This window comes from Aquila chrysaetos, chromosome Z, assembly GCF_900496995.4.
Source record: "Aquila chrysaetos chrysaetos chromosome Z, bAquChr1.4, whole genome shotgun sequence".
In the NCBI taxonomy this organism is placed as follows: Eukaryota; Metazoa; Chordata; class Aves; order Accipitriformes; family Accipitridae; genus Aquila; species Aquila chrysaetos.
Genome location: NC_044030.1, coordinates 67,515,471 through 67,531,807, shown reverse-complemented (window position 1 = coordinate 67,531,807; position 16,337 = coordinate 67,515,471). Strand labels below are relative to the sequence as shown.

The 16,337-nt window shown below is 36.1% G+C and overlaps 1 protein-coding gene across 3 annotated transcripts in view; it reads left to right on the top strand.

Moving 5' to 3' along the window:
- MAP3K1 (mitogen-activated protein kinase kinase kinase 1) overlaps positions 1-16,337 on the top strand; it is a 64,169-nt gene that overhangs the window by 40,062 nt on the left and 7,770 nt on the right. For all 3 annotated transcript variants that reach the window (XM_030004702.2, XM_041120911.1, XM_030004701.1), the window contains exons 3-15: positions 1,711-1,917; positions 3,685-3,885; positions 4,728-4,844; positions 5,400-5,548; positions 7,966-8,087; positions 8,848-8,929; positions 9,060-9,237; positions 10,023-10,313; positions 10,762-10,883; positions 11,943-12,034; positions 12,282-12,471; positions 12,790-14,071; positions 14,997-15,149. In XM_030004702.2, the coding sequence (XP_029860562.1) occupies positions 1,711-1,917; positions 3,685-3,885; positions 4,728-4,844; positions 5,400-5,548; positions 7,966-8,087; positions 8,848-8,929; positions 9,060-9,237; positions 10,023-10,313; positions 10,762-10,883; positions 11,943-12,034; positions 12,282-12,471; positions 12,790-14,071; positions 14,997-15,149 (3,186 nt within the window). The remainder of the gene's footprint in view (positions 1-1,710; positions 1,918-3,684; positions 3,886-4,727; positions 4,845-5,399; positions 5,549-7,965; positions 8,088-8,847; positions 8,930-9,059; positions 9,238-10,022; positions 10,314-10,761; positions 10,884-11,942; positions 12,035-12,281; positions 12,472-12,789; positions 14,072-14,996; positions 15,150-16,337) is intronic.

The window sequence follows — 16,337 nt, the reverse complement described above, 5'->3', positions numbered from 1 at the left end:
ACTCCCATGTACCACTTGATGGGAGTGCTAATTTAAAGCTGAGATCCTCTGATGCAGTAAACAAGTGTTTGTCGACAGCTTTTCTAGACTAGAAATAAGAGGGTTCTGTTGGCAACTTTCTGTCATGACAAAGAACATTGAAAATACTTACAAGTGCACCAGAAAAGCAATACCTCAAAGAATCAAATAACCCCAAACAGTTCTTACTCTAAAAATTTTTAAATGTTTCCCTGCTCAGCCCCCTTCCCTTGAGGTTTCTGGGTTTAATACACCTTCTGATGCTCCAGATTCTCCCATTTTATATTTTAAATGTTTTCAAGTACTAGCAGCTGGTAACTGCAACTTGTCCATAGGCCTATGAATTTGCATTATGACTGTCCAGGAAAGAAAAAGCATTACAGTAATCGGCAGGAGAGAAAAAAAAGGCTGCACTGCTTTTTATAGTTCTTTGTTATCCTGTTCACCTTTATAATCAGATAGCAGTATATTTTAAAAAAATAGCAGCAAAGGTTTCTGAAAAGTTCAGGTTTGCAATACATTAAATATGTTGACTTCTTAAAGTAAAATGAGCAGTGCTTGGACCAAGGCTGTAAATGCAGATTTTTCTTCTGTTAGGCAGTGCCTAAGTGGAATAGCTTCAGTTGGATGAGTTAAATGCTTCAGTTTAAAATAGCATTTGACTTTGTGGATGCCGTCCAAATCATCAGGTAGAAAGGCATGAGTCTGGATGTCTCTTACTCCCCTGAGCAGGAAAATCCCTTCCATTTTTTGCCTAAATCAAAGAGACCTCTGGAACTTCATAGGAGAGGTCTGCTCTGTTATTCTGAAGTGTTACTTGGAGCTTCTTCCAGCTTTGAGTCAAGCCTCTAAGACATGGAGAAATGTAGAATTAAAACTGAATCTGCTGTGACTGCTTTTAATTTGATTCCCAGGGGCCTTACTATTCTCATGCATTATGTGGGTCTGAGAGGCAGGCAGCTGAAAGTTGTCTTGAAATATTCCATACCTCAGGGTCAAAATTCAGTGTTCATGCAACAAAGCACTATATTAGAAGTGTATGTACTCACTCTGCTTGAGCACATGTGTATATTCCCGTAGCGCAGCACTGTACGCAGTGATTAGCTCAGATACCAGATGTAGTGTAGCTGTTCAACTTGTATGGCAGGAAGAAAACCCACGTGTGGTTCTTACAGGGTGCAGCACACCTTAATTTTGCTGCATTGCCTCCAGGTTTAATGTAATTTTTACTTTGCAACAAGTGTTGTGCTGTAGAAATAGCAACCCTAGTATTTCTCAAGTGATACTGTATATAACAGATGGATCCAACATTATAGGTCTTAATAATCAGACAATGTCTGTTAAAAAAAAAAAAAAATTTTGGCTCCTACTATCCAAATGGGGAACTGCTGTCCTTTGAGATCATGAATGACAATTACAGAAGTACTTTGAGAATCAAATCAGTTGCTGCTACAACTAACATAAGCAAGACAAATGGGCAGGAAAAAAGGTTCTTGCTTTTGTGTTGCGTATAGGATAACTAAATAACTGCTATTAGATGTTAGTATTAGAACCTAGGGAACATGCAAACTTCAGATGTCTGGATAATGGCTTAATTATATAATGCTAGCAAAACAAGTTTTGATGAATTTGTTTTGCTTTAGCGTAAAATGATCAATTCGTAATTCTAACACATGGTTTAATTCTTGCAAGGTGGTGAAACCTATCCCTGGGAAAGGAGATGGATTGGAAATGAACAAACTCTCTCTAGAACCTCAAGCTGAAGGACAAAGCACTGCTTCTTCACCTACACAGAAAGGAAGACGTAGTCCTTCTCCAAGTAGCTCCTCTTCATCATCTTCTAGGACGGTTAAATCTGAATCACCAGGTGTTAGAAGAAAAAGGGTATCTCCAGTGCCTGTAAGTTGCAAGCTGTGATGTAATTTTTAATTTGACTATACTCTGCAATCTTTTGCTTGTAGAGGCAATTAATCCTCCCTGTGCAGGGCAAGATGCTGATACAAAGGGCTTGTGACAGGGTATCACTTGTGAGATATGCAGAGCATATCTCATGTTATGATTCTCATGTGTGGACTTTCATTCTCTACTCTTAGGTGTGTGTTTTCTTTTTAATTCAGTCCTGCTTTCAATTTTTATTTCTAGGAAATAAATGAAGAAATATAGATATTCAGTCGTGAAGACTTGTATGTTCCCTTAGCTTGATTTGCACAAAGAGATGCTAGTAGTTTGGTGGTTTTCCTGTAGTTTTGCATGTCAGTTCTCCAGGCAGATATATTCCACTGGGGATATGATTGTTGACTGGATTATGATTCCTGTAGAAAATTGTTACTGGTATGCTATTTGTGATCTTCTATTCCAGAACTGATCTTTGTGTACAGATAAGGGAAGATTTAGGTATGTGCCTTGTTAGAAGACTAAATCTCTATCATTAATTTGAGAAGATCTGGAATAGAATGTTTTGAGCAATAGTAACTGCCTTCATTAAAGAAGGTCAAGAGTATAATGTTTTGAGCAATAGCATCTAACAGGTTTGCTTGTTTACAAAAATGCTGATCCACAGTTAAGCTTCAGTTGACTTGTCTACAACTTCACAGTGCAATTAGAGTAAGAATAGGATCTAATTGATTTTATTGTCCCATTGCTCTAAACAACGTTTCCAAAATCAATTAAAATATGTACTGCCATTCCTCTGAACTAGGCACGAATATCAAACGTTACAGCACTGCAGCACAGCTCCTTTTCTCTTGATAAGAGAAACTGAAAGGTTAAAAAACCAAACAACCTCCCACACACACAAAACAATGCAAACCAAACCCACAACAACCCACCAAACTATCTAATTTATCCTTTGATCCATTTTTACTTGATTGTTTTTCTTTGTTTTACATTAAACTTCCACATCAAAAACCTTAGAAGTTCAAGCTACCTTTTACTTATTGATGGACAGGTAGTCAATTATAACCTGCATCATAACATAAAATTCAAAGTGGATATAAGTCAAAGCAGAAAATTTGAAATTGGACAGAGCCATTAATGCATCTCGTAATGTTAGAAATGTGGAGAATTTAAATGAAGACAATTTTAATAAAAGGTTTGGGCCACTGAATTTTTTATCATGGGGAAAGAAAATAAAACAGAACCATCCTGAACTGAAAGTTGCTTTAATTGTGCAAAGGCGAGGAAGCTGTATCCTTTTTCCTTTTCTTTGGAATTTCTTAAACTTTTGTTCATCGTTGACCATATATTCCCTTTTGTAAACTCTAGTCATAGGATTTCTTCATTTATGAAATATATTAGCACTATAACCTTATATAATAATTTCCTGTATTGAGTCACAAGTCTATGATTATCTTCCAGTTGAATTATACTTGCTAATTCAGTAGTAATATGGTAAGGCAACCAATGAAGACTTAAAAATAGAAGGAATTTAAAAGACTCCTTTTCTGTCATAATGTCAGACAAAATTTCAGTTTTTCTTCTGCCCTCGAGTTCTGGACATGGCAGAAAAGTAACTCTTTTAAAGGCATATAGTCGAAGCAGGTTGCAGTAGTTTCAGGCTTTGGGGACTTTCTTATTCTATGTCATTTGGAGGGGAAAAAAAAAACCCAACACCTGATTAAACTTACTGTTGTCCTGGAAATCCTTATGATGGAACTGCTTATGTAGTTTCAGAGTGGACGAATAACACCACCTCGACGAGCCCCATCTCCAGATGGCTTCTCTCCATACAGCCCTGAGGAAACAAATCGTCGTGTCAACAAAGTTATGCGAGCCAGACTGTACTTGCTGCAGCAGATAGGACCCAACTCTTTCTTAATTGGAGGAGACAGCCCTGATAATAAATACAGAGTGTTTATTGGGCCTCAGGTAGAGAACATTTTTGTGTTGTCTGTGGCTTTTATTAATTTATAGTTAATCTTGGAAAACTGTTCAAAACCAAATTAGATTAAGTTAGTCGCCAACCCATGATAATGATTCTATTGAGTAACGTTTAAAAGTTTTAATCTGTGCTCATGTAATGATCAGCTTGTATTTTGTCAAATATGTAGCAAGTATGTCAGTTTTCTCTAAAGTTTCTCTTTAAAAAAGAAAAAAGACTCTAGTTTCGAAGTAATTACTGTTGTCCTGTCTTTCTCATTCCTAGAAGTGGCTCTGAATTACATATCTGAAGTATTTTTGGCTAAAATTTGGCCACATCGTTTTCCCAGTTTCTCACTCTGAAACACTTTATTTCCTCTCTATATATAAATGACAACCACATGACATAATTCCTTTAGTGTTGTGATAATTTCATTAATACTCATAGTGAGGTCCTTTTCATAGACTTTCGTAGTACTAATGTGATGCTGCATTGGGGAATGTTTAGGTTTTTGAGTAAACAGAAGCATCTTAGTCAAGCTTGATTGCTGTCATGTTATTAGATATACGATGATTATGTGCATAAATTCCTTCTAGGATGAAGCATAGCAATAACTTCAGTTGATTTTAAAAAAAATTCAAAATGGGAAAAAAAGTCAATTGAAAACTTAGTGTAATAATTATTTGCTTTTCCATATATATTCCTGAATAATATTTGGGGAATTCACATTTTCTGTAAGGCCATGTAAGAAGATAAGAAGATATTTATGCCTATGATGCAGTTAAATGTGGAAAAATTACCTATGTAATTATCAATTCAGTAAAGCCTTAGCATATACTTTTCTCTGCAGACTTGTAGCTGTGGCCGTGGGACATTTTGTATTCATCTGCTGTTTGTTATGCTGCGGGTGTTCCAACTTGAACCCTCGGACCCAATGCTCTGGAGAAAAACATTGAAAAACTTTGAGGTAATTGATTTCTAATAGATCTAATGGCAGATCTAAAATACACTCCAGGTAAAAGTCTCCAGGACTATCTTAAAAATGCTGAAAACTTGTTTCAAAGCAACAAGAATATATGTTTTTAGTTATATCTTTAATTCAGTCTCAAGACTGAAATTTTTTTAATTTATTTATTTGCATAGCTGCAAATAAAAGACGTAACTAAAAGAATAGTAGAGAGTGGTAGTTTACTGAGTGATTCAAATCTTGGATTTTCTACTCAAATTTGTATATCTGTCTCACCGATTACCTGTAAGGTAAACAGAACAAGGGTCTTCAGAAATAATTGTGTGTATACTTAAAGCTGTTATTTATTTTTAATAAGCAAATAAGTTTTTGTTGTAAAGTGTTTCATGTGATCTGTTTATTAGTAAGACCTCTAAAATTCCTGCTGCTGCTAATGCATTACTGTGAAGGTGAACAGATCTTTTTTTAGCAGTAGTTAAGCTTCAGTAATACTACTTTTAATTACAAGCTATTCATAGCATAAATACGTCTGTTGCTATCTTTCTCTGATGTTAGGTTGAGAGTTTGTTCCAGAAATATCACAGTAGGCGTAGCTCGAGGATCAAAGCTCCATCTCGTAACACCATCCAGAAGTTTGTCTCACGCATGTCAAATTCTCATACATTGTCATCATCTAGTACTTCTACATCTAGTTCAGAAAACAGGTTAGTATTTTTCTAAAGGAATTAAAAGCTTTATTCTGTAGTTTTCTTCTAATTTTGGAGGTTTAGAATCACCTACATTCTTTTTGTTCAAAGCTGCTTTCATTTCAAGCCACTTTAAGTCTCTATTTGCAAACGATCAAGTCAAGCATACATTAGTCACCAAGTGGGCATATTTGCTTTGTAACTTCTGTTTGAAAAATGTTGTGGAGTTGTGAAAAGAATTTTTTTGAGTCTTTATGAATTTGGGAAACAAACTTTTGAAATGTAAGTGCAAGACTGAAGCGTATATTAACTTTGGAAACCTATTTCTGTGCATTTGTTCAAATACAGCACTTGTGCAAATGTTGACAAATGGAAGAAACATGATTTTTGTTTTTCTCTTGTCCTACTTTGTCATTGTCACAAGCATTTCTCCAATATGCTGAAAAATTTTGGGGTAAATGTACTTTGTGTAAACTTATATAAAAATACATATATACGAACACAAGCTTATATTTAAAAAAAACACTTCATGTAAAATGGGTGATTAAATTATTTTAAGGGAGCTATTAAACTATTATGATTCTCATAGTTTATACAATATTAAACGATGCCTTATTTATCAATTTTAAGTGATGTTTGATTCTTTGATTCCCACCCCCTTGACTTCTGCTATTTGAGTGATTTTGCATGTTCTTTTCCTTGATTTTTAAAAGATATTAATTTTTTTAAACAAGTGATTTGTGTATGCATGCATTAGTGAGTAAACTAGACATCCCCTATAGAGGTCAAACCACAGAAGGCAACCTAAACTGAAGCTTTCTTTTGTGTAAAGTGAAACCTAACTTAAGGAGTACCTTGATATGTTACTTTGTGGTAATAAGCATATAGTCAGATGAATGTATTCAGACAGGTTTATAATTCTGATGTACATTTTGTGACCTTAATTTCCCATCAACTTTTACTTCTTTTTTCAAATTGCCAAATTGTGTCACTGTAAATAAATTGCATAAACAAAGCACTTCAGTAGTTCCAGAGTAGATTATGTGTTTACCTGGCAAGTCAGTTCCTTTAATATAGATACCTTGTGCAGGAAAATATTTTTTTTTCATAGAATTGGCTTCACTGGATTGTGAACTTCGCTGCATTAGTTCTCATTTTTTACAGGATGAAAGATTTTTCAGTTGCTTGCCAGTACACCTGATGATTAGTTCCTAGCATTACTGGTTCAATGAGATAAGTTGCTGTTTTGTGCAAGTCTAATCTTGCATGATATAAGTGTTGGAGAACAGTGAGCATCAGATTCATCTGAGATAAAAGTTTACTCAGTGCTGATAATTACTGTGACTTGCAATTATTTTAGGTTTACTATAATTCTTCAAAAACAAGTTTTAAATTAATACTTGTGTTTCTATACGTGCTGTGGAAATGAATTTTTCATTGTAAGCTTATTTTTGTGGATTTTTCAAGGAAAAAAATAGTGTCAACCATTTGCAAGGAAACAGAAGTGAATATATGTGTATAGAAATAGTGTACATACAAATTAATTTTATTCTAAAAATACATTGTTGGTGAACAAATGCAGGGTTCCTGCAAACTTTGACACACACCGACTATAACTTAAATTTTTGTTATGAATAGTAAGAGTTTTGCACATTTAAACAGTATTACAGAATACTAAAATCTGTGTTTTTCACTACGTGTTACTTAAGTTCAGAATAATTTTTCTGGCTAAACCTCTGGTTATATCCAATTAAAAGTTAAGGTGGGGGTAAATAAAATGGAAGCAACACGTAAAAGAGGGAAAAAGGTTTTTTTAAAAATCTACATGTGACATGTAGGTATGTTAGTGTTCATGTGAATCTATAGCATCTGTTTCTGTTAGTGGCAGAAAATTATTGGGTGGCTGTTATCTTCTGTTAATTTTTTGAGTTTTACATATGTTCATCAAATAGTATTTACAGTTTCCTGTAATGGGCTAAAGACTACCTTGTGACTCAATGCTCTGAAAGGAGAGTAATGGAAAAAAATGTGGGTAGCTTTCAAAATATAAAGATTTCTTAGTTTTTCAAAACCAAATGATAAGTAAAAAAGTGAAGGTTGGTTTGTTTAAAGAAGCCTTAGGGGGAAAAAAAAAATGTAAGTGCCTGAAAGGCTGGGCCTTTCAATCTCTAATTGGTATCTGACCTAGTTTGAAAAAGATGTCATGTGTTTTGTGACTTTCCCTTTCTTTTCAACAAAGTGTTTTCTGTACTCAGTGCTTCTAAAAATTTGGTTGCTTACTTATTCAGACCAAGGTTTAGGAGAATGATTCATGAATAGCCTATAGTTATTCAGAAGTGACTGTTCCAAACTGGAAGTTAATCTTTTTTCACTGTTAAAGCCTGTTCTGAATTCTGATATGCCACTTTTACAATCACAAATATCTATTTTTATAGTATGAAGGATGAAGAAGAACAGATGTGCCCCATTTGTTTGTTAGGCATGCTGGATGAAGAGAGTCTAACTGTGTGTGAAGATGGCTGTAGGAACAAATTACACCACCACTGCATGTCAATATGTACGTTGTCATCTTTGTCTTGTTAAGTTCTGGTGCCTCTAAATATGCAAAAGTATTATAACTTAGTGTGTTTTTGTTGGGGTTTTTTGTTTGTTTTAAAAGGAAAAAAACCAGAAACCTGCTCTTAAGTGATGACTCATAGCTCTTTATGAGAGTTTGGTATCCTTTGGGTACTATTGATATGCCTTATTTTATCAGTTATTCACAAATCAAGTTTGCAATTTGATGCTTTGAGAAAAAAGTTAAACTGCAGGGCTAGAGGTTTGAGCCTCTCTTACCTGAGTGAAAAGATTATGTCCAATTCGAGCAAGGTTAGGAAGAGACTTTTAGCCCCCTGTGACTTGTCATTAGAATGCATGAAAGTCATCTGGTATCAGCTAGGATTATGTAGTGAATTATGGAGTATGCTTACATAGCACATTAAATAAAGTATGTAAATTATTACAGTTTGCTTTAACAAATAAAATTCCATCTCCCGTATTTTAATGCTTTTGAAAAAGTATTGCCTATGTTTGAAGTACAAAAGGAACTGCAGTTCAGTTCATAACTTTTAATATTAGTTGTAGTGCTAAACTGAAGCACTTCTGCATGCAAAAAATGTTTAAATGCCCATATTCATCAGGCTGCTGCAAATGGCTCAGTTCAGAAGCGTTTATCCTGAAACTAACATTCTTCAATAAGACTTAGAAATAGTAATGCCATCTTCTGGTTTTATACACTGTAAAACTGAAGTACGTATTATCCTGTTCCTGTGTTCCAGGGGCAGAAGAATGCAGAAGAAACAGAGAACCACTTATCTGTCCTCTTTGTAGATCTAAATGGAGATCTCATGATTTCTATAGGTAAGGATTCAGTCTGTGTATAAGAAACTATCTGTTTCTGGATCCTTAGTTGATGTTCCTAAATATGCTGAAGTATTTACTTTAGGAAATGTTTCATTTGTTAATCCATGTTGTTTGTTGTAATCTGCAGTCATGAATTGCCAAGCCCTGTGGATTCTTCTGTTCTGCGTGTGGTTCAGCAACAAACTCAGCAGCAATCTACAGCTGGATCACAGAGAAGAACCCAAGATAGCAATTTTAACCTTACTCATTATGGGGTCCAACAGATCCCTTCTGCCTATAAAGATTTAGCTGAGCCATGGATTCAGGTAATTTTACTTTGTAAAAGAAGCTTCAAGGGTAAAACTGATTTTGAACTGTTCTAGATTTGTCAGGTCAACAGTTCAAAAATCTGTTCTGAATCCCATCAACTTTATGATTGATTCTCATTGGAAAGAATTATGTTTAACTTGCATCTGAAGAGAAGGTTTTCCAGTCCTGTTTTAACTGGGGTTTCAATTTTGGACTTCACCTCAGGCCTTGTGTTAAAGGTCCATGTAATAAAATTTAGTATTCTTAACTCTAGTTTTGGTTGTGGAAGTATCACATAAATACAGTTGGCACTTATTGTTACCTGAGTTGTTTTGCAGGAGCCAAATGACCTAAATAACCTCTAGTGTCTAGAGGTGGGTTGAGTGGAGCAGGAGTCATGCAGTTAAAAGTGGGAGAACTTATATTGCCTGTATTTCTGCTGTAATTTTTTGTCTGGTATAGCTGGACCTTGGTTTCAGGGTTGCTTATATCAATGTCTAGAAATACACTCCATACTGAATAATTAAAATTCAAAGTGAATGAAACCATCCACACAGTCATCCTCCCACTTCTCTTAACAGGGTTTTTGGAGACCCAATGACTTATCGTTTATGATGTTTCATTTCTATCACAGAATCTTTTTTTTAAGACGCTGTACCTTCTGACACATTTTTGCTGTCAGACTTCTTAAGGTGATTTTTCACCAGAAACATTTCTGTGCTCTTTCTGATTTTTCTTCTTAGGTACTTAAGTTGCAATATTATTCAGTTTAACTTCTGTAACATTGCTTTTTCCTTGGCAGGTATTTGGAATGGAGTTAGTTGGCTGCTTGTTTTCTCGGAACTGGAATATACGAGAGATGGCACTTAGACGTCTTTCCCATGATGTTAGTGGTGCTCTATTACTAGCTAATGGTGAAAGCACTGGAAATTCTGGAAGTAGCAATGGAAACAACATAAGTGCTGGAGCTCTGGGAGCAGCTAGTGGGTCATCTCAGACCAGTATCTCAGGAGACGTGGTGGTGGAATCCTGCTGCAGTGTGCTGTCCATGGTCTGTGCCGACCCTGTCTACAAAGTGTATGTTGCTGCTTTAGTAAGTAGTTGTTTACTCATTGTATTCTAGTAATTTCATAGTTACTTCATTTTTGAAGGAGAGGGAAAGGGAGGAGATATGTGAAGTCAGGAATCCTAGTAATTGTTGTTGAGCACCACTGATGGCTTAACTTTTAACCATCATCTGAAAGCAGGATGAACAAAATCCTTGGCAAGAGTGGAATGGCATGGCTCCACTGGCCAAATATAAGGAAATGCTTGCTACAGTGCTACGTATTAACATTACTTCCATGACTAGGTTCTTTCCAATCTCAAAGAATACATGACTAATTCTAACAGTGATATGTAGTAAGCTATTTATTCGTTGAACATTTCACTGATGCTTTGAATGCAATTTATGTAAAACTATTTACAACTCTCTAAAAAAAATTTTTTTAAATGTGTAGCTAATTTGATTTTGTATGTATTGCTTTCTTCCTTTCTCTTAGAAAACTTTAAGAGCCATGCTGGTATATACTCCCTGTCATACTTTGGCAGAGAGGGCTAAACTACAGCGACTTCTCAAGCCAGTTGTAGAGACGATACTAGTTAAATGTGCAGATGCCAACAGGTATGGTGTCTCGTGAACTTCAAATTTATTTTGGATTGTTACTAAAATGTCTTGAAGCTTCATTTGTTGCTATTTATGTGGAACTAGGAGACCATTTATAGTTGGTGGTGAAATAAAATGTGTGGATCATAAGTATAAATTTATCATGGTTTTTTTAAAGTCTAATTGCTACCAGCAAACTTGAAAGCTTGAAAGACGTGGGTTTTGAAGGCACTTGATTGTATTTTTCCAACTCTTAGAGATCTTAAATGATACTTTGCTTTTACAAGGCCTTTTTCCTCCCCCTCTTAAAATAAAGGAGCATGTTAGGTGCAGTCATCAACTATCCCGTCCATCTCAGTTGATATTGCTTTAGTCTAATTCTCAGGACTCACCTTTAAGCAGTCAGCAAGTACCAATCATATATGTTTCCTACTTCAATAAAAGCTGTTGCACATCTGTGCCATGAAGTGTTAATGTAACACTTCTACTTTTTATTTCACAGTGTGATGTTAGGAGGTGGCTATTCTGAGTGAATTCCCTTGGCATTTCTGGCTTGAGTAGGCCTTGTCTTCCCATCCCAAGCTACCCTGTTTGTTCTGCCAGACCAACCATTTCTTCATCTGTACTGTAAATTCGATGCCGAAGTCCACCAGCTTATTTTTTTGTCTCTTTAGGTTTAGTTCCTAAGCAGCATTTCTTCTGAAACTGCAGCTAGAGATGCCTCAGCAATAGTCTAGCAATAGAATATCTAAAATTAAAGGAATAAGTGAAATAGAACTGCTCCTTGTGTTGCTGAATACCTGGATTTGGCCTGTTGTTGCAAGAGGATGAAATCCTATTTGGGGTTTTGTTTATTTATTAGTGATAGACATGACATTTCTGGGAGTATCCTTGTAAAACATGTCACAACTATTGGTAGCTTACAGATAAAGGATTATAGAAATGTATTGGAATAAAGTGATATGAAATTTTCTACACAGAATTCCAAGCTAATGATTATTGAAATATAATGATTAGAATGTTTTTCCTTGAAAGCATCTGCTAAAAGAGTTATTTTTTGGTTTTAATTTCTTATAGTCGAACAAGTCAACTTTCAGTCTCAACGCTATTGGAGATGTGTAAAGGCCAAGCGGGCGAGCTGGCAGTTGGGAGAGAAATACTTAAATCTGGTAATAATAGCTCTTCATATATAATTGAATTATAATTACAAGAAAATGTACTGAAGTATTTTATATTTAATACAGGATTTATCCAATATTAGCATGGCAAAGGGAACAGTATTTCTCTTAGCAATTTGGGAGAGGGGTAATTTGGGCACGCAATGTGTATTCCTGTATGATACCTTTCTGATCTTTATTTAGAACAGAATTTAGATGGTGAACATACATAATCCTTATTTTATCAATTTTTTTATAGGGTCCATTGGTATTGGTGGTGTTGATTATGTCTTAAATTGTATTCTCGGAACCCAAACTGAATCTAGCAACTGGCAAGCACTACTGGGGCGACTTTGTCTAATAGACAGACTTCTGTTGGAATTTCCTGGTGAATTTTATCCCCACATTATCTGTGGAGATGTTTCACAGGCTGATACCATAGTAGACAGGTACTTGCTTACACTTTGTGACTATTACTCTTTGTAGTTGAATGTGGTGTTGGTGATTTCTTAAAAAAAAATCGTTGTTCTAATTCCTGTAAACAAGTAGTAAATATTTATATGCAAAAGTGTGCTTGCTTTACAGAGTAAATGGTTGCCTTTTTTAAAAACTTTTGACCTGTGAATCAATTTTGAAGCACCAGTGCAGCAATAAGTGTCCTTTCTACTGCAGAACTGACAGCTAAATACATTGTCTTGAAATGGCTTTCTTGGCACTAGTTACCTAGAGTATCTCAGTGTATAAAACATCTCTTTTCTTTTTTTTAGGTATAAGAAACTTCTCTCCCTCTTAACTTTCGCCTTGCAGTCAATTGATAATTCCCACTCAATGGTTGGTAAACTATCGCGGAGAGTATTTTTGAGCGCAGCAAGAATGGTGGCAAGAGTGCCCCATGTTTTTGTAAAGCTGTTAGAAATGTTGAGTGTGACAAGCTCAACTCATTATGCAAGGATGCGTCGACGTCTGATGGCAATAGCAGATGAAATGGAAATTGCAGAAGCCATCCAGCTAGGCATGGAAGAAATGCACTCTGGGAAATGTCAACATGAAGACTTTTTGCAGCTACCTGTACCAGATAACTCTCCAGAAGCTACCGAAAGCAATACTCCTAACAATACTGTCCAGTTATCAGGGAAAAGTGGGAAAGGTTTAAGTGACAAAAAACTGAGTGCCAGTCCAGAGGACATTTCTGAGACACTGGCTGGCCTTGCTGTGGGACTTCCTGTTTCATCAGTAACTACTGAGCAACCAAAGCCAGCCATTCAAACAAAAGGAAAACCCCACAGTCAGTGTTTGAACTCTTCTCCCTCATCCAGTCATTCCCAGTCACTATTCCCAACGCTTCTGTCTCCTTCAAGCCCATCTGTACCAGCTGGAACTGTAACAGATGTCTCTAAACTCAGACCTCAGGGATTTGTTCCCTGCAAAATCCCCTCGCCTTCTCCTCAAACACAGCGGAAACTTTCTCTGCAGTTTCAAAGAAACTGTTCTGAAAATAAAGAACCAGAGAAACTTTCTCCAGTTTTTACCCAAGCCAGGCCATTGCCATCCAGTCACATACACAGGCCAAAGCCATCACGACCCACCCCCAGTGATGTGAACAAGCAGGGAGAAACCTTAAAAAACAGTATGACACTTGACCTGAATGATATTTCGCAGTGTGACGGCAACAGTAGTAGTAGTAGTAGCAGTGCAGTTATACCAAGTGAAGAGACAGTGTTCACACCAGTAGATGAAAAATGCCGATTAGATGTTAATGCAGAGCTCAATTCCAGTATTGAAGACCTACTGGAGGCCTCTATGCCAACAAGTGATGGCACAGTTACATTCAAGTCTGAAGTTGCAGTTCTTTCTCCTGAGCGGGCAGAAAATGATGATACTTACAAAGATGATGTAAATCATAATCAAAAATGCAAGGAAAAGATGGAAGCTGAAGAGGAGGAAGCTTTGGCTATTGCTATGGCAATGTCAGCATCTCAAGATGCCCTGCCAATAATTCCCCAGCTACAGGTTGAAAATGGTGAAGATATCATAATCATTCAGCAGGATGTAAGTATACATATGAGAATTTAGCATAAGTCTCAACTGAGGTTCACTGAATTTATAAAGCAGTGGTGTTATATTTCCAAAGTTATATAAAACGTAAAGATACCCAATACCCTCTCATAGGAGTTGGAGTATAAACAGTCTGCCAGTTGAGGGTGCTGACAGAATCCTTCCATAGTTATTAACAAGCTTAGAGAAGGTATTTGGAAGAGAAACATCATGTCGTGTACCAACTTTCAAAATGGCAAAGAATGAAGTGTAAAAGTGGGGAAACCAGGAAATGAGGACAAAGGTTTTAAGCAGGAGTAGAACTGTACTGAGTCTGTACTGATTTACTTTGAAGGCAATTGTACAAAACCAGACTAGTTTCTGAAAGAAAAGGCAGAGTTGTAAGAGATATTGTTGTCAGCACATCTTGAGAGAGATGCGAGATACTTTAGAAGTCAGAAGAAAGATGCTTGTTTGCAAGTAGACAAAAGCACAAGAAATAAGAACAGAGAAAGGAGTATTTTCTTTGTGGTCCTTTGCATGAGGTAACAACATGTGAAGCATAAAATGGGAGAAATAAGTCAAGTAGAAAATAACATGATTTTGGTCATGTTTACTATAGGTGCTAACTAAAACCTTAATTAGACATGAGATCAGGAATAGAAAAAAAGGCTTGCTCCTGTTTGTGTCCTTAAATCTTGCCTTTCACCTTCAGCTAGTAACATAGAGGAGGCTCTCTGTTCTTGCATACAGTAGGAGTATGTGGATTATGGAATACACTGGTGTTCTGGTCTCAGCTGAAACATGTATAACATGCAGTACAAAGAACTGTAAGGGAGAGGAGAAGCATATAAGCTTGGATATTTCATAACCTTCCAGGATGTCTACATTTTAGATGCATGCTAGTAAACATGGAATTGATTTGGAATTCAATTTGCAGACACCCGAAACCCTGCCTGGACATACCAAAGCAAAACACCATTATAGAGAAGATGCAGAATGGCTTAAAGGTCAGCAAATTGGTCTTGGAGCTTTCTCTTCCTGTTACCAAGCTCAAGATGTAGGAACAGGGACATTAATGGCTGTAAAACAGGTAAATACTTCAAATACTTCACTTTCTTGAATATATTGTGCTTGTTCTTCAATATTTCTTCGGAATATTAAATATAAAAGCTCTCTGTCCTCACAGACTTCTTGTATTCCTTGCTTCCTCTGCTCCCTATCATGTGTTCTCACATAATACATGATAAAAAGTCTATATGTGCATGGTATTAACATAACATTTTCAGTTTTTTTTCACTTCTCCTTAAAATGAAAAAAAAAAAAAAACCCCTAACCTGTAATTTTTTTTTATATGCCCATTTTCTTTCATAGTTCTTCAAATGCATTTTTACTTTTATCACGTTCATAAAACAGTGACAGTTAGGAATGCAGCCCAGATCTCTTGATTCCAACTTACTCTTTGCAAGGTAGCTGTTAAAAGTAGTTTCCCCTTACTTGTCAAGACTTTTTTTCCTAAAACAGATTAAGTGGAGGAAATGTAGTTTAATGCTTGTTTCTTCTGATCCAACAGCCAGCTTTGAGCCAAGTATTTTTAATATTTAAATTAACAGATACAGAAGTATGACTGAGAAAACAGGCTCAAATGCACATGCTTCACTCAAGATTTTTGAAGGTTCTAGATGTGAGTAAATCTTTCACGCTTTAGGTGCCCTAGGTCTGGATCAGTGATACCAATATAGAGAGAATCTTAGTCCCCACATTTTCGTATTAATTCTAGAATTAACTTATACCTATGGAATTGAGCAATTTCAAAACATTTCATCAGGGAAAGAATACCTGTCATCAGCTATTCCTCCTCTGAAACTGTCTTCCTTGTGAAGGAGTAGGACTGTCCATGTAGTCCTTGAGGCTCCTCCTGGAGAGATGATACTGATGATTCTGATGCCCAGGGGAAATTCTCTGCAGCATACTATTATTTGAGACCTACTATGGGTCAGAGCTGGGGTTGGCTCCAGTTCCATTACAGGACTTCTGATATGTTTTCCCTGTCCCCCAACCCCCATCAAATTTCTGGGATAAGAGGTTTAGTTATGAAACAGATAGTATGGTTAAACTGGTAAAAATCTTACAAATAACAACACTGTCAGAATCCCATTTCAGGCCTTATCTTATTTCCTTTTCTTCAACATCTGAAAAAGAAAAAAAAAAAAAAATCCTAGTTTAAGCAGGAGAGTGAAGAGGGGAGTTTCCCCACTCCATACTGGGAGAGATTTTTGTT